General features: G+C 56.6%; 2 protein-coding genes across 2 annotated transcripts in view; both read left to right on the top strand.

Annotated features, from left to right (window-relative positions):
- The window catches only part of IGSF21 (immunoglobin superfamily member 21), a 40,875-nt gene extending 35,696 nt beyond the window's left edge, over nt 1–5,179 (top strand). Inside the window, exons 5-10 of the mRNA XM_032709218.1 lie at nt 27–142; nt 383–830; nt 3,775–3,860; nt 4,233–4,425; nt 4,517–4,555; nt 4,926–5,179. Coding sequence (XP_032565109.1) covers nt 27–142; nt 383–830; nt 3,775–3,860; nt 4,233–4,425; nt 4,517–4,555; nt 4,926–4,999 — 956 coding nt within the window. The 3' untranslated portion in view covers nt 5,000–5,179. The remainder of the gene's footprint in view (nt 1–26; nt 143–382; nt 831–3,774; nt 3,861–4,232; nt 4,426–4,516; nt 4,556–4,925) is intronic.
- A 4,985-nt stretch (nt 5,180–10,164) lies between these two features.
- Nucleotides 10,165–13,314, top strand: KLHDC7A (kelch domain containing 7A). Its single transcript, XM_032709295.1, has 2 exons — nt 10,165–10,475; nt 10,644–13,314. The coding sequence occupies exons 1-2, from the start codon at nt 10,281–10,283 to the stop codon at nt 12,642–12,644; spliced, it is 2,196 nt and encodes a 731-aa protein (XP_032565186.1). The 5' UTR covers nt 10,165–10,280; the 3' UTR covers nt 12,645–13,314.
- The last annotated feature ends 4,348 nt before the right edge of the window (nt 13,315–17,662 follow it).

The raw sequence follows: 17,662 nt of genomic DNA, 5'->3' as shown, positions 1-17,662 counted from the left end.
CCAACACCCCACTCTGCTCCCGGCAGCCCCCCCAACGTCCATCTCGGTGCTCGCCGCTGACACGCCTGCGCCGTTCAGCCGCTATCAAGCCCAGAACTTCACCCTGGTGTGTGTGGTGTCCGGAGGGAAACCTGCCCCCCTGGTGAGCTGAGCCCCCTGGGGGGGCTACCCCTCCTGGGGATACCTGAAATCATAAACCCAGAAATACCTAAAATATATCCTATATACGTTGCTGCTTTTATAGGGCAAATGTAACATAAAGGCTATTTCCTAAGGCTGCTGCTCCCCAAATCTCACCCTGGGAAGGAGCTCCCTCCAAAGCCACCTGAGGGGATGCCGGCGATGTCCCCATCAGGATCACCACCCTTTTGTCCCCACACAGGTGTACTTTAAGCGGGATGGGGAGCCCATCGAGGCCACCCCTCTGCCGGAGCCGCCGGCCGGCGCCGGGAGCTGGGCCCCCCGCAACCTCCTGCACCGCGACCTGGACGACACCAAGGTGCCCAAATCGCTGGCGGCCGAGGGCGAGCCGGGGGTTGGGCGAGCCACGGGCACGGCGGAGCCGCCGCGGGGTCTGGCGGCCGAGCGGGACGCGGTGACGGAGCCCATCCCCGAGACGGTGGTGAGCCGCGAGTTCCCGCGCTGGGTGCACGTGGCTGAGCCCATCTACTACTTCCGGCATACGCACGCGCCCGTCAGCGACGGCACCGTGGAGGCCAGAGCCACCCTCACCTGGACCCTGAACCCCCAGATCGACAACGAGGCCCTGTTCAGCTGCGAGGTGAAGCACCCGGCGCTCTCCATGCCCATGCAGTCTGAGGTGACCCTCGGTAAGTGGCCCGGCTGGGGGGGTTTCTTGGCTTTTTTACACTTTTTTTTTTTGTAAATTTTTCATTTTTTCTCTTTTATTCTTTTTTTCTTTCTCTTTTCTTTTTTTGCTTTTTTCTTCTTCTTTCTTTTTTCTTCTTTTTTCCTTTTTTTCTTCTTTTTTCTTCTTTTTTCTTCTTTTTTTTTTTTCTTTTTTTTTTTTTTTTTTTTTTTTTTTTTTTTTTTTTTCCTTTTTTCTTTTGTTTTCCCTTTTTTGTTTTGTTTTGTTTTTCTTGCCTTTTTTTTTCCCTTCTTTTGTATTTTTGCTCTTCTCTCGGGGGTCTTGAGGTGCCCGTGAGCCAAAGAGAGGTGCCACATAGGGCTGCAAGATGATAGGATAGGAGGTGGTGATGCCAGGGCTCCACAAAACAAGGGATGAGGGGAGGGAGTTTTGGAAGGGTCCAACAAGGGCTCTACAAAAGAAGGGATGAGGGGAGGGGGCTTTGGGGGCATCCAACAGGCAGGAGAAGGGGTTTGCTGTGTATTGAGGGCCTCCCATTCGTGGGTTTGCTGGTCGGGAGGGGACATACGACCAGGATCAGGGGAAAAAGGGGCTGGTTTGGGGGAGTCAAGGCTGTTCTGGATGTTGGGATGAGCAGGAAGGAGGTGTTAGAGCTGGGGGGGAAGGGCTGTGTTGGGGACCTGTTGCTTGGTGGAGGGGAGTTGGTGTCACCCCTTACTGTTACCTCTGGGATGTAACTGTGGGAAAGGAAGGGATGGGATGGAGGAGTCCCTCTGGAAGGGAAGGGAAGGGATGGGGGACACACCCCTTCACCCCAGAGTGGTGTCACCTCCATCCACCTCTACCCAGTCCCAGCAGATCCAAGGACACGCCATGGTTCTTGTTGGCTATCACCGCACAACTCATCCCAGGGGGAATTTTGGGGGGGGTGCAGTTTGCTCCTGCACAGAGGCATCCTGTGGGGCTGGTGAGGCATCCTGTGGGGCAGCTATGATTGGGTGATGGGATTGAAGCCAGGGAATCCCCACTGGCCCCCCAAATTCCCAGGACCACAGAAGAGCAGCAGCTGCTCAGGTGACCACAGGAGCTGGTGAACAGGTCGGTGGAGCTCCCTCCCAGTCTCCCACCCGGGCTGGGGCTTCCCCAGCTCCTCCTGGTTCCCTGTGAGAGGAGTCTGAGCTCTCCACTGGGGTTTCCCAGCTTCAGGGAAGCCTTCTGGGCAGGCTGCTCCAGCCTCCCTTCCCTTGAGCCAGGTGGAGGAGCCCGGGCTTTGCTCCTGGCCAAGTGGAGCACTCACTTGGCTGCCGCGGCCTCTCCTGGAGAGCTTCTCCTCGCTGGCACCGGCTGCAGCCAGCGCAGACCTCCCAGCGCTGGTGCTGCGTCTCCTCAGCTCATCAAACACCTCAATTAGCGGGAGGTTGTCGGCAGTGGGGAGGTCAGGGGGAGGTTGGCACTCAACAAGTAGGGCAGCAGCTCCCTTGCCAAGACAGGGCCCTGTGTTCCCTGTTCCCGCCCACTGAGCATTAAATCTCCTTCCCAGCATCCAACCAGCCAAAAAACAACCTCCATCCTGCATTTTCACACCTTCTGCAGCTCATCAGGCTTAGGTGTCCCCTCGCTGGGGCTCCCATGAGGCCAAGACCTCACAGTTTGCTGCTCTTCCCCAGGACTGCAATACCTGTATTGGTAAAGCTCACCCCACACTGCCCCCCCAAAGCCACAGCCTTCCTCAGCCCTAAGGTGCCCCCAGCCTCTGCACCTCACTGGGTGCCCAGCCAGCACCAGCCACACCCGTTTTTGGGCACCATCGTAGCACCATCCCCCGTTAACCCCGCTTATATATTCATAGTATATATATATATACGTGTTTATATATGTATATATGTATATATATATACATTCTCCATAAAAGCTGCATTGAAACCAAGACAAACCACTTGCTTTGCTCCATAAAGCTACCTTCTGGTGCCAACCATGGCATGGTGTGATCACCTGCAGCCCATCACCCCTGGTCCAGCACCAGAGGGCCAGATCCTGCACAGCCAGTGCAGCCCATGGTCGGTGGTGTGTGTCCCTGCAGAGCATCCCGGGGCATGGGATGCCCTTTCCAGGGCAAGTGTCCACCCCCATACACTGACGTGCTTCCTGCTGGCTGTTTGTCCCTCTGTGTTGTGCCGGGTGACGTCCAGGTTCAGCCTGTCCCACCCCTGGCACAGCCTGAGTGTACCAGGGGTGACACCCACACTTTGGGCAAGGCACAATCTCCTTCCTGCCCATTTTCCCCCTGGAGCCTGCCAAAGGTTCCTTCCACGCAGAGACCAGGCAGCTCCTGGGGCTGTCCCATCCCATCCATGGGACATCCCCACTCCCCACCGTGGTGGAGGCCAGGGGCACACCATGGTGGTTTCACCCCAGCAGGACTGGTGGCATCGCTGCCTCTCCTCTCAACGCACCAGTCATGAACACCCCAAGTCTGCCATGGAAAAAGGAATTCCCTCTTTTTTACACACTGTGCCTGGAATTTTGTGCCAGCAAAGCTTTATGACTGTCTCCTGTGTTACCACCAGCTGTGTGTGACTCGCTGAGGTCACCTCGTCCTGGGGATGCTTCTCTGAGGTGCTTCAAACCAGCCTGACCCCTCTCGCCACCTGTTTCTGAGCAGAGAAGGGCTTGACTGGGAAATCCATCCTTCACCGTCAGTGTATCCCATCACAGTCATCCATCAGTCTCACACTCTTCCCGTTCTTCCACCTGCGGGGTCCTTTCCTACCTGTCCATCAGTCACTCAGACATCACTCAGTCTGTTCATCACTCACAGGGTCACCAGCCCCCCTGGGCTGGATCCACCCCCTCACCATGGTTATCCACCAAAGCATCGTTAACTCCAGCCAAGGGCCCCGGGAATGTTGTGCTCTGCTGATGTCCCTTGTCCCCTTCCCTCGCAGTTGCTCCCAAGGGCCCGAAGATCACGATGACCCCGACGAGAGCCCGCGTTGGAGACACTGTGCGGATTCTGGTGCAGGGATTCCAGGTCAGCACCCGCTGCAGAGGTGGTGCCATGCCAAGGGACACCCTTGCATCCCCACCAGCACTTTGTGGGGTTGGCTTGGTGGCCTTGGGTCGCATCATGGTCTCTACGTTGGAACAGGCTGCCCAGGGAATTTGTCGATGCCCCATTCCTGGAAGTGTCCAAGGCCAAGTTGGACAGGGCTTGGAGCAACCTGGGCTAGTGGAAGGTGTCCCTGCCCATGGCAGGAGGTGGGAGGAGATGAGCCTTATGGTCCTTCCCAACCCAAACCATTCCAGGACTCCAGGCTTTCAGCTGCACCCCATCCTTGCTCCAGGCACAAGACGGGGTTTGCTCGCTCTCTGTCCCATCTCACCCCCCACCATCTCCCTGCAGAACGAAGTCTTCCCAGAGCCCCTCTTCACCTGGACACGAGTGGGGAGCCGGCTCCTCGACGGCAGCGCCGAGCACGACGGGAAGGAGCTGGTGCTGGAGCGGGTGCCGGCCGAGCTCAACGGCTCCATGTACCGCTGCACTGCCCAGAACCCTCTGGGCTCCACCGACACCCACACCCGCCTCATCGTCTTCGGTGCGCTCACCACGGGCTCAGCCCCCCTCCACACACCCTCACTCATCTCCTCCCCACTAAAACTGTCTCTCTGCTGTTTCTTTCCCCTTAGAAAATCCAAATATTCCCAGAGGACCAGAAGACTCCAACGGTGAGTGGTGGTGGCACCGGTGCTTCAACACAGAGCACCCGGGGAGGGAAGGACTGTGCAGAGAGGATCTCTCCTTGCCTTGTCCCAAGCCCATGGTCATCTTTCCTTGCCTCATTCCAAGCCCTTGGCCATCCCTCATGACCTTATCCCAAGCCCTCCCCCTTGGCATCAGGGATGTACCTGGACAAAAAAGGGTCCCTGCAGATGCTCTCCACAACATCCTTGACCTGCTTCCCACCCCGCACAACCTCCATAGCCAGCTTAGAAGGGGGAATCTCCCCCAAAAAAGCGGTTGATCCCCATCCTGCTTTGAGCCCAAGCAGCGAGATGCAGCTCCATGACCTGCCCATCCTTTTCTCCTCCTCTCCAGGTTCACTTACTGGCCACTGCGGCTTCAGGTTAGTTTTGGCGCTCACCCTGACAGTGATCCTGGAGCTCACGTGAGGCTTCACCTGCCTCTTCCTCCTCCTCTTCCTCCTCCATACGGCTCCACCCGGCGTCTCCACCTCCGTCCATTGGTTCTCTCGCTCTTTTTTTTTCTAATCTATTTACAGTCTCAATCTCTTCCCGTTCTGTGTCTTGGCTTCCTCAGACAATTTAATTAAAAGGAAAAAGAAAAACCTCCCCTGGTAGAAGGTTGTAATTAATGTTTTACCTTGTGCTGGGGTTCCCAGCGCTGTCTCAGGGTACCCGCAGGCTTTGTGAGGTCTTGGAGGGGGATGGGGGATGTCTATGATTCAAGGACCAAATTTCCCCTGGAAAAATCCGGTTACACCATTCCCACTGCACCAAGATGCTCCAGATCCACAGGGGAAGACCCTGCACGTGTCCCCAGCGTGAGGGAGGTTGGGGACAAGCCCACACACGTGTGGGTAGCAGCGCTGGGAGCCCAAAAGCTGCAGATCACTGGCCTTCTCCGGGGCTGGGCTGGGGGAAGCGGCTTTGCTGGGAGCCAGGGCCGTGCACAGCACTCGTCCCGGGCTGGTGGCGAATCACAAGTGACAGGCAGCTCCCAACCCAAAATGTCAGTGCTCACACATGAGTGGGCAGCGGGTCCCGTCAGGCACCAGCCTGCACCCTCCCCTGCTCCATGCCACCCTCCCCGTCCCTCCTGGCTAATCATCTCCATGGAAACAGATAACGGTCCAGCATGGACAGATCCCCAATATTCCCGTGGCCCCCAGTCCTGGCAGGGTGTTAGTCCTGCTGCAGGATGGCAAAACCCAGGTGGATTTGCCCCAGCCCTGCCCAGCGCTGGAGGATGCCCACGGAGGACACCCAGGGTTTTCCCTGTTTTCCTACCCTGTGGTACCCTGAGAGCATCCAGGATCCCTGGGGAGCAGATGTGGGGGAGAAAGGATCCCAAAGACGGGGCGCTCCCCTGCTTTTTCCTCTGGGAACTCCTAATCCTAGAGGATTATCCAGCAGCCATGTGGCGTTTCATCTTCCCAAAGCCCCGGACGAGTGCTAAGCATCATTATTACTATTATGATTAATTATTATTAAGCAGATTCCATCCCTTCCCTGCTCTGTTGCCAACCTCACTGTGAGCGATTTCCCATCCCCAAAGGAGCCCAACAACCACTTGGCAGCTCAGGAGCTTCTTCCCGGCCACAAAAGCCCACAGTTTATAATTTGGACTGGAAGCAACACGGGGATGGATTGGGACTGGCTGGGATGTGGGAGGATCAGCAGCTCCACTTTCATCCCGAAGGAACAGCATCTGAGCATCCAGATCCCTACAGACCTGCTTCTTCTCCAGCTGCTTCCACTGTTCCTCCCTGGATGAGAGGAAAATCTTCATTTTTTTTAGAGGAACCTTCATTTTTTGGGGAACTCTCCGTGACTCAGCTTACACCCCCGGGGACGGAGCGGGCCAGGAGGGCCCCCCCACCACACCGTGGATGCTTCTTGCCCTGCTCGCAGGATTGGAGATGCTCCAGGGGCCTCATCCCGACGTGATTAAACAACCATTAGGCCTCCTCGCTCCAAACAATGAGGATTTACAGGCGCCCAAACCTCCATTTAAATGCAAATGCGGCGGGTTTAGCCCGGCACCGTGGAAATGAGGAGCTTTGCGGCGGTGGTGCCACCACGGCCAGCTCTGCTTGGTGCCCCCTCGGGAGCGCCGTGACCTCCCGCTCCAACAGCTGGGATAGGAACGGTGGGCTCAGTGGTCCTGCATCCCAAATCCACCCCAATTTGGGACGCTCAGCTCCTTCCCCGGGGATAGGCCCATCTATGGGTTGGGATCTTCTCCCTATCAACACAGGGGACTTGGGAGCCCCTCCTCATCCCGGGCAGAGGTGCTGCCTGCTTTCCCAAATTCCCCCCAAGGCAAGGGGCCCAAAGAGGTGCCAGCCCACTAAAGGAACCCATCCATGCCCTGCTGGACCCTGCCTTCACCTCCTTCCCACCCCTTCTCATCCTCCACCCACCACCTGCCAGCCCTGCCTCCCCCACCCCCAGCCACCTTCCTCCAGGTAATTACAAAGGACAACAATTAAATCCCCGGTTCCCCCCAAGGTTCCCCCCTACCACACATCCCGTTGTCTGAGGCCCTGGTAGTGAATAATGCAGGAGGCTGGAGGGGAAAAGAGCTGCTCAGGTTGTTTCATTATTGATGAGAGATGACAGATCCGCGGCTGACAACCTACCGAAGAGATATGATTAGCTTGTAAAAAATTAAGCACCTTTCTGAGGGCTGACGAGAGCTGAAAACCCCAAGGAGCAGCGTTATCGATGTTCCCTCATTTCAGGGGACTTTGAAAAGGTTTTAGCAAAATTTGGAAGAGGTAATTACATTCAATTAGAGTCACAAGTGCCGAGACGTCACCGCTGCTTCTCCTGTTCCCCGACACCACTGATCATCCTTCCCAGAGGCAGAGATAAATAGGGGTTTATGTGTTGGACCTGAATTTCTGCCATGGGTTCTTTGGGATACGAGGGCGTGGGACACAAAACCAGGGATTCTCTGGCTCAGTAGGGTTGGGAAAGGCAGTGGGAGCTTTGCTTGGTACTTCCCCTGCCTCCCCCACCTCATTACCAGGCCGGGGTTCATGGGGCTGCCAAGCACATGCATAATTCATACTTCCCAACTCTCAAATGCCAGGATCTTTGTAGATCTTCCTGCAGAATAAAAACCACGGCAGGAGAGACGAAGAAACCGGGGGTCAAGGGGGTGGCCAGACCCTTTGCCAATTAGCCAAGCCCCGAAACACGTGCCCAGACTCAATACATGTCCCTGTTACCCTCAGCTTCGGGACCTTCTGGGTTTACAGGTAGGAGGGACACCCCTTTTCCCAAGGTTTTGGCCAGACCAAGCCCCCAGTGATAGATTTTTGGGCCCTGTGCCAAATAGGATGGAGGAGAGTGGCTGGGTGGGTTTGGCTGGTGCTGGTTTGGCCTTTGGTGTGAGCTCCAGATGCATCCAAGGGATACATCACACCATCCCTGCTCCAAAGTCCAGCTTTTAGTCTAAATATCCTCCTCCCCTCAATCTCTTAATTGCTGCATTTCCCCACACAAGGTGACAACATCCCAAACATTCCCCCAGAAGCCGCTGGTGGGCTCTCCTTGCTGCCAGCAGGGACATGCACAGGGGTCCCCGAGTGCCAATCCAGCAATGGGAGTTTACACCAAGGCTTCTTTTCCATCCTCTTTATACAGAGCTATAAATATTTTGCTATTTAGAACATGATCCTCCATCCAAGGAGCATCCCTGGCAGGTCTAGAGTCAGATACACATCCAGCCCCTCTGGCAGCACCATGGGCCCTCTCCAAACCCATCCCGGGAAGTTCAGCCCCTCAGCAGGGGCAGGGGACCCTCCCAGCCCTCGCAGATGCTGGGGGGGGGAACGTGCCCTGGGGGGGGGTTCAGCTGCTCCTCCCCATCCCAAAGGGCAGTGCCCAGGCTCTGAGGGGCTGCTGGGGATCAGCTGCTCCGGGGCAGGGGGAGGGCACTGCCAATGAGCTCCTGAGCGCCCACCACCCACGGAAGACCTGTGGCAAGACCTCCCACCACACCTACCCACGACCTGTGCAGCTGGGACACATCACACCCTGCCTGTCATAACGTCACCTGGGTTTTTTTGCAGGAAAATCCCACCGGATCGGGACCGAGCGAGCAGGGAGTGAGTCCCTGCATAGAAACAGGAGCTTCCACCCATCCCCACCCATATTTTGGCTGTTTCTTTGCTCCCTTGTTTCTTTCTGGATCTCTTAGCATGTGAGATGTCCCCCTCAGGGAAAGGAAATTCAGTTTATCCCTTTGAATTCCAATCACTCAGGGATCTCCTCAGCAGCAGCACAGCCAGGGTGGTGGGGAGCAAAGCCATTCCCCAAGCTCCCTCCTTTTCTCCCCTGCCACAGTCGAAGCACTGGGCCCCGGTTGCCCTGGGGACAACAGGGACAACAATCCCCCTAAATCTTTGGAATTCAGACCATGCTCATTGTCAACATCTTCCCAGGGGGAGAAGGAAGCAAGTGTGGCACAGCCTGGCATCGTCCTACCTCAGTTTCCCCACAGTGACTCCAATCCCCATGGATACCCGACACACATCTCTCCCATCCCTTCCCATCCCTTATCTCTTCCTGATCCTAATGCTTGTGTTTCCTTTCCTTGGTCCATCCCTCTCCTCGTGCCCACGGATGCAGGTCGCTGATCCCGGCAGCCACCAGCTGCAGTTTAACTCCTGCCTTTATTTTCTCCTCAGTGCCAGGCTTTTATCCCTCCCAAAGCCCCCAGTTCCTTTTCCACCAGCTCTTAATTCCCCTGCCACTTCCGAGCTGGCCTCCAAGAGACCCCGGGAGCTTCCGGGCTATTTCCCGTCACCCTTCATTAACTTCGTGCCGTGAACAGAGGCCCCGGATCAGCCACCCGGCCCCCGCAGAGCAGCTGCTCGGCGTCAGACCAAAGGTCTCCCGGCTCTGGCCGCTCTCCCTCCCTTCCCTGTGTCTGCAGCGAGGGATGAGAAGCATTTTCAAACAAAACAACTTTTCTCCACAGCAACAGTTTCCCCCTCCCGTTATGTGATCCTTTTTAAACAGCGGCAGAAATGAGGAGGCGGCACCTCGGGCTGCTCCGAGGGGATACTTTTTCTCCCTTTGTGCTTCCTGTTGCTTTTCCCTGAGCCTCTCTGTTTCCCAGGCTCATAAAGCCGGCTCTGTGCCACCTGCTCTGGGCTGCACCTTTCCTTGGAGCCCAGCCCAGCCCAGACACGCAAAGCTGGTCCGGAAACCTCCTCCGGCTTTGCCTGCTCAAAGTCACCTTGTCCCAAACCTTCGGCTCCACACTTCAGCCTCGCCCGGCAATCATTAATCGGCCGCTCCGCATTCCCGGGATGGAAAAATGCCCCAGCGGGCAGCCGTGCCCTGGCAGTCCGACATGCCGCTGGCCGGGAAGCTGCTCCTGTCCGCCGCCGCGCTGCTCCTCCTCACCCTGGCCTTCAGGTTCTACAGGAGCCGCTCGCTCGCCGGGGGCAAAACCCCGAGGGATGAGGGACAGCCCGAGGAAAACCTTCCCCGGGCCGGGGATGGGGATGGGGATGAGGATGAGGATGGGGATGGGGATGGGAACGGGGCAGTGGGTCCGCGGCGGAGGAGGGTGTGGGGTGAGGAGGTGAGGAAGGGGGGGGACGACGCCCCAGGGAGCATCCCCGGGACTCGGCTCCCGCCCCTCCGGGGGGATCCAAGGGCGCCGAGCGGGGAGGAGCAGGGAGAGGAGATGGTTCCTGAACAGGGACTGACCTGCGGGAGAGCCCGGCTCAGTCCCACCGGGAGGGAAAGGGAGCTGGGGAGGGAGCTGGGAAGTAAGTCAGAAGGCAAGCCAGGAATTGAGCAGGGAAGTGATCCAGGTATTGAGCCAGGAAGCAAGTTGGGAAATGAGCTGCAAAATGAGTTGGGAAGTGAGTTGGGAAGTGAGCTGGGAAGCAAGCTGGGAAATAATCCAGGAAGCATGTTGGTATACAAGCCAGGAAATGAGTCAGGAAGTGAGCTGGGAATCGAGCTGGGAAGCAAGCTGGGAAGTAAGTCAGGAACTAAGTCAGGAAGCAAACTAGGAAATGAGCCAGGAAATAAGCTGGCAAGCGAGCCAGGAAGCAAGCTGGGAAGTAAGTCGGGAACTAAGCCAGGAATTGAGCAGGGAAGTGATCTGGAAAGCAAGTTGGGAAGCAAGCTAGGAAATGAGGCAGGAAGTGAGTGGGCAAGTGAGCTGGGAAGCAAGCTGGGAAATGATCTGGGAATGGAGCTGGGAAGTGAGCCGAGCTCTCACGACCCTGGGAATGTGGCTGAAACACTGAGCAGCCATTCTGAGAAGGAAACACTTGCCCCAAGCACCGGGGTCTCCCCAGGGATTTCCAATGCCCAGATGGCAGATGATGGATGTTCCCAGAGCACGGAGAAGGATTTGGCTGGTGGAAGCATGAGCAGGGAGACCAAGGGGAACAGCGAATCCATCCGGACCCTCAGTGTCACCTCGAACCTGGGGCTGCTGATGACAGCGAGTGATGCAGAGTCCGAAACCTCCTACTCTTTCTCCTCGGTCGCAAAGATTCAGGTGGAGGAGAACTACATCCCTGAGAGGCAGGGGAAGGACAAGGACAACCGGATGGTCCCCGGGCTCAGAGGCAAAGTCTATGACTACTACGTGCAGTCCATCTCCGAGTCGGTGCTGAAGAAGAAATGTCTCCCCTACATCCCTCCGGGAATATCCCAGTGTCGCAGCTCCGAGTGGGTCAATGAAGAGCTGCAGAGCTTTGCAACCCAGAACCAGGACCCAGCTTTGGCAGCACGTGATTCCATCACCTCCTCCACAGTCCCACCACCCACGAGGAGCTCAGAAGCCTCTCCTGAGCCACCGTCTCCCGGCCGCAGGAACAGCATCCTCCAGATCGCCGACAGCCCCCACCTCCAGCTGCCCATGGAGGGGTTTGGGGTCACAGCTCCAGCTGGAACACCACCACCTGGAAGTCCCCAGCCAGGACTGGTGGCGAGTCCTGACCCCACCCAGCTGCCACCAGACACCCCCCTGGACCTGGGGAACTGCTACGAGGTGCTCAGCACAGCCAAGGCACAGGGGCTCAGAGCCCTCCAGGAGGCTGCCTACAGGGTGATGAGTGACAACTACCTGCAGGTGCTGAGGACACCCTCCATCTACGGCCGCCTCAACGCCGGCGAGCGGGAGCTGATCCTGCGACGGAGGATGGAGGGGAAGATGTTCGTGGTGGTGGCAGATGTCAGTGGGCTGGAGCCCGACCTCTGCCCCGGCCGCCTCTGCTACTATGACGAGGGAGGGGACTGCTGGCACCACCTCTGCCATGTGCCACCGGAGGTGCTGTCCCGGTGCTGTGCCACGTGCAGCATGTTCAACTACCTCTTTGTGGTGTCTGGCTGCGAGGGCGTGGGCCAGGCACGGAGACCCTCCAACCGTGTCTTCTGCTACGACCCCCTGACCGACGTCTGGAGGGAGATCTGTCCCCTGAACCAGGCGCGGCCACGCTGCAAACTCGTCGCCCTGGACGGGCACCTGTACGCCATCGGCGGCGAGTGCCTATGCACGGTGGAGCGCTACGACCCCCGGCGCGACCGCTGGGCCTTCGTGGCGCCGCTGCCCCACGACACGTTTGCGGTGGCCCACACGGCCACGGCGTGCCACGGGGAGATCTACGTCACCGGGGGCACCCTGCGCTACGTCCTGCTGCGCTACAACCCCCGCTGGGACAGCTGGAGGGCCGTCCCGGCCGTGGGCAGCAGGGACGGGACGGCCGAGATGGTGAGCGCCGATGGCTTCATCTACCGCTTCGAGCGGCAGCGCGGCACCGGCGTCAGCGTCCACCGCTGCGGCGCCGGGGCCAGGCTGTGGTACCGGTGTGCCAACTACGCCCTGCCTGACCCACCCGGCTTCCAGTGCGCCGCCATGGGCAGCCTGGTCCACTGCCTCGGCCGCCGCCTCCACCTTCGCTTCCTGGCCGACCACATCTCGCCGCGCTTCGGGGCCAAGGAGCTGCAGCCCTTCCCCGTGCCCCACGGCAGCCTCCTCCCGGCCGTGCTGGTGCTGCCGCAGGGAGGGACGGCACAGACTCGGGTCTGAGCGGCCGTGGTTTGGTCCCGTGAGATGACCGGTGGTGGCTCAGGTGTGATGTGATGGTCAGAGCCGGGAGGAGAAGCCACCAGCCCACTTTGCACTGTGTCACCCCCACCCTCCATCAAACAGGGACTGAGCAGGGAAACAAACTGCCCTTGGCCACTGCCAGGAACCCCAGCCTTGAGGATACAAGGAAGAGCAAAGCAGGAGCTGGGCGGGCTCGTTGGTGAGAGGTGTTTAAACACAGGTGTGTTTGCTTGGATGCAAATAAACGCGGATCCCTGCAGGCTCCCAGCTGCTCACTGCCCCTGGAGTGGCTGCTCAGGCACCAGGTGTTCAATATTGACATGGACACGCAGCACATGGTGGATTTTAGGGTGGAGGAACATGGCAGGGAGGTTGGATCTCAAGGGAGGTACCACCCAAAGGTCAGCCCTATCAGCACTGAGCCTTCAGGTTTGATCTCCCACATCCCCCTAGGGTTGGAGCTTTGGGGCTGGGGGTGCCCTGCTCCTACCGGTGCCTTGTTATCCCTTACCTTCTCCTCAGAATGGAATTATATATATATATATTTATATCTGTCTATGTATTTATATGCACGTGATGTAAATAGGCACTATGGATTTCTAGACAGCTGGTTTTAAATGAAATTAAAGAGAACATTTGGTAAAATTAACCACGGGCTACTGCTGCGCCTCATTTCCAACTGTATCCAAGTCTAATGGGAACAAAACGCCTGATGCATGTTTTACATCACTAATTACTGCATGAACAGCAGCTCTGAGGAGGCAACCAAAAGCAAACAAGGGCCCTGGATGTGAGCAGAAGGTCCTTCATCACCTTTTTCCCAGGTCTCCCCAACTTCACTCCATCGTCTCCATGTCCTGCCAAAAGCCTACTTTGGGTAATTGCATTTTCTTCCCCTCAAACAGCTCGTCATCAGTCATCTGTCAGCCCCACACAGACCAAAGCAGCTCCAGACAGACAAACCCCTCCCATACCTGCCTCCTCAGTGGCTGCAGGCCACGAGCATGAAGTCGTGGACGTGTGTAAAGTGCTTGTACATAAAGAGACGGTGCTGGAGCAGCCCCTGATATCCCCATTTATCAGAGAATCCCATGGTGCTTTGGGCTGGAAGGGACCTTAAAGCTCGTCCCATTCCGCCCCCTGCCATGGGCAGGGACACCTTCCACTAGCCCAGGTTGCTCCAAGCCCCGTCCAACCTGGCCATGGACACTTCCAGGGATGGGGCAACCACAGCTCCCCTGGGTGATTTCTGCCCCAGCTCCCCCGGGTAATTCCTGCCCCGCTGCTCGGGTGCTTTAGGAAAGCTCAAGTTAATGTTCTCTTAAAGGGCTCCCAAAGGATTTATTACTTCACTTGGTCACTGCCTGGAGACCTCGTGTTCCTGCCTTCAAGGGCTTTGTGTGAAGGTCAGTGGCACCCACCCAGCATTAGGAAACCTTGTGTTAATTAACCCTGCCTGAGCTTTGCTCCTCGGCTGGAGCAGCTGCTGCCGGAGGGTGGGTGATGCTCCCTCTCCCTGGGCTAAAAGCTTCCTCAGTCCAGCTTCTTCCTCCCACCGTGAAGCCACCTCTTCCAACCCCAGCAGGACCATCCCAGCACTGCTGTGCCAGGACTGCAGCCTCCTGCATCCCAGGGTGGCTCTGTTTTACCAGCTTGGGCTGATAAACTTTATGAGTCAAAAAAACCTCCTTATTTTATTGTTATGTGACTCCTTGTTCTTCAATTCCCTCTCACGCAGTCCTGCTTCTCCCATGGCAAAACCCAGACACCAGCTGCTGCCCTGGCACAGCCCAGCCCTTTGCAACCTGCAGAACTCTCCTGTCCCCATCGGCATCCCAGATTTTGGCATCCCTGTCCCCGTCGGTCGGTTGGGTGCTGGGGAGCAGAGAATTCCTGGGCTGGGTGGGAGCTGGAGCCCTTCCAGGTGACAGCTTATTTTTTTTCATCCCCACAAAAGCTTTCCCAGGATCCTGCCTTTCTCACGGGGCCTCTGTTTAATGTTTCACCTTCCCTTTAACTCCTTTGCTGCTGGGCTGAAAGCTCAGATCCAGCAGTTTTTCCTCGTTCCCATTCCGATGGTAAGTGATGAACACCAAGGACGGAGGGGGGCAGCTCTCCCCCCGCTTCTGCACTCTCCAATTAACAGGATTCGCCTGGGGAGGCATTTTGGAGATTAAAGATGCCTGGGGACATCCGTGCTTGTTCTGCAGGAAGGACAAGCTGGTTTGGAGTGAGAACACCTGTGGGAATGCTGTGGCTGAGGGGGACACGACTCGTGGCTGACAGGGAAATGACTTCTGGCTGAGGCTGAGGGAAGGCAGAGGGGGAAGGACAAATGCAAACCGATACTCAGTCCTGGGTGGTTTGTCTTCTGCTCCCAAATACCAGCGCAGGGGAGGAGTCTTGGGAGGGCTGGCAGGTGTGGTGGCATCACCAGGCAACTCCTGTCACCACCACCGGGTGCCAGATGTCGATTCCCAGCTGTGCTGACACACAGCTCCATGTTTCTGCTGGGACAGCTTCCAACCATGGACTTCCCACAGGTCCATGGAGCAGTTTCAGTGCAGCTTGGACATCAGATATTCTTTATTTTCATTGATTGGGCAAAGCTGCCACAATTTACAGGGAAAAGGGGTGGGAGGCACGTGGCGCATCCTGATGAACTCCACAACCCCCAAGGAGATACAAACCACGCCGAGTGAGTCCAGGGAAGGATAAATACTGAGAGGTCACAATAGATCCAGCTGGGGTGGGGCTTTACCTGGGAGATCCTGCTCTTGGGAGCGTCTTCCCTGCTGCAAGAGCAGCCTCTGCAAGCCAGGCCCCCACTGCATCCAGGACCACCAGGAAGAGCCAACACTCCTTGCCCTGGGCTCGTGGGAGCTGGGAAACCAAATTCCACCATCCACTAACAACCTTGGATCCTTGTAATTCCTCAAGACAGTCCCAAGAATGCTTTGCAGCAAAGAGCTCCTTCATCACCAGAGCCTGGACCCATCACTGCCCTCCAGCCCCTCTGCTTGGTTCATCTCCCCCGAAAATGATGCAACCACCAAACTGTGCTGCTCTGCGACCAAATATAACCTTAGCACGAATTCAGTATTTTCTTCTAATCAGGAAGGCCCATTATCTGCCCCCACCATGTTTATTTAGCCATTACACGGTTTCATGTACATTGATTCAAATTCTCAATTTTTACATTTTGATTATGATAAAAACCTGGCGAGTGACACGTTTCTTGTTTGCTCGTTGCTCTCTTTGCCTTCGCCCCGTGAATGGCAATTGGGAGGCAATTAAAGAAGTGCAAACCCAGCATTTTAAAATCTTTTTCTTTTATTAGTAAACACAACTACCTTCAATGCTTTGGCTACAGCAGGGTGAGAAAAAAAAAGACCCAAAAAGTGAAAAACGAGCTTATCCAGACACGTTCTGCATTGAAAATCAACGCCACACATGAAAGAAATATTAAGCGTAGCCAACTGACAAATAAGTGTCTCGTTTCTGACAAGCAGGAGCAAAGCTGTGTCAGTGCTTGAGGAGCTGGGTGGGAATTAAAGCCAGGGAAGAGAAAGAAAGACCCGTGGCAGCAGCTTTGGGTTGCGGAAGGGAGGTGACACCTCCCAAGCCCCTGGTCCTTGTTTCTCCCAGACCCTCTGAAGAGTTGTCTACAAACATATCTACACTGCCAGGGGTTGTGCTGCCATCAGAAAGGTTCCATGAGTCAAGGAATCAGAGAGTCATTGAGGCTGGAAAAGATCTCCAAGGTCATCAACCTTTGAGCGAACACCCCGTGCCCACCAAACCAGGTCACTCAGTGCAACATCCACGTGTTTTCTGAGTGCTGCCAGGGATGGTGACTCCACCACTTCCCTGGGAAGGCTGTTCCAGTGCTTCACCACTCTTTCAGTGAAGAAATCTTTCCTAATATCCAACCTGAACCTTCCCTGGTACAGCCTGAGGCCGTTTCCCCATGTCCTGTCGTGTGGGAGAGGCAGACTCCCACCCTGCCACGAGGAGGAGAGATTTCCCGTCCTCTCCCACTCCTTTCTTCACCCTCCTGCACCTAATCCAGTGACCCCTGGAGGTACCAACCTCAGCCTTTCTGCAGGGTTCACAGCAGGAGCAGCCCCGCTGTGCAGACAGAGCCGCTCCCTCCTTCCCAAGCCGACCCCGACAAACCAGGGCTCAGCACAAGGCCCGGACCTGCTGCCCGGTGCCAGGGGGCCGTTTCCTGGCAGCAGGCAGAGGGAAGCGCTCCGGGAAGGGCAGCAGCTCCTCGGAGCGCGGGGAGGTCAGCGCTAATGAAAGATGTTATCGCAGCGCCGGCGTCCCGCCAGCCCCGAATTAGCGGCGTTTGCAAAGACAAACCTTGCCGAGGACGGGGGGAGGAGAGCACATCCCCCTGCGATCGTTTTGGGGAAAAAAACACGGCCGTTTGGAGGCTTTCCAAGCTGGAATAACAGCCTGGCCAATGAGTGTTTAATTAAAACCCCGCCGGCGTTCGGAGGGAGAAGGGCTGCGAGTGAATAAGCACCGTGATAAAATAAGCACCGACTCCGGCGTTAAGTTCTCCCTCCCTGGCACAAGGCTCGGCTTAAACCCTTGATGGTTTTTGATTCACAAGCTCCAGCGAGGAGGGAACATTTGCCAGGCACTATTTCAATCCCGGTGGGAGTTTTTTCCGGGGGTTATGGCCACGCTGTAGTTTAGGATGTGTCAGCGCTGGCATCATAAACACACATCAGAAACACTATAAAAGGAGGAAAAAAGACCCAGAAACACACTCCTGGCTGGGGTTTCGCATCCTGAGAGCTCAGGCCAAAGGCAAATTATTTCTCCGTTACTGAAATAAAATCAATAAAGCTCATTTTTATTTACAGAAGAGCCGAAGGGGGAGAGCGGAAATCTCCGGGAGCTGCAGGAGGAGGAGAGGGGAGTTTATGGTTCTCAGCTGGTTTTGGACCAAAACCACAAGGCACCAGGCAGTGATTCCAAGG

This window comes from Chiroxiphia lanceolata, chromosome 22 (assembly GCF_009829145.1).
Source record: "Chiroxiphia lanceolata isolate bChiLan1 chromosome 22, bChiLan1.pri, whole genome shotgun sequence".
In the NCBI taxonomy this organism is placed as follows: Eukaryota; Metazoa; Chordata; class Aves; order Passeriformes; family Pipridae; genus Chiroxiphia; species Chiroxiphia lanceolata.
Note: the sequence above shows the minus strand (reverse complement) of the source record. Positions and strands in the feature narration are given on the sequence as shown.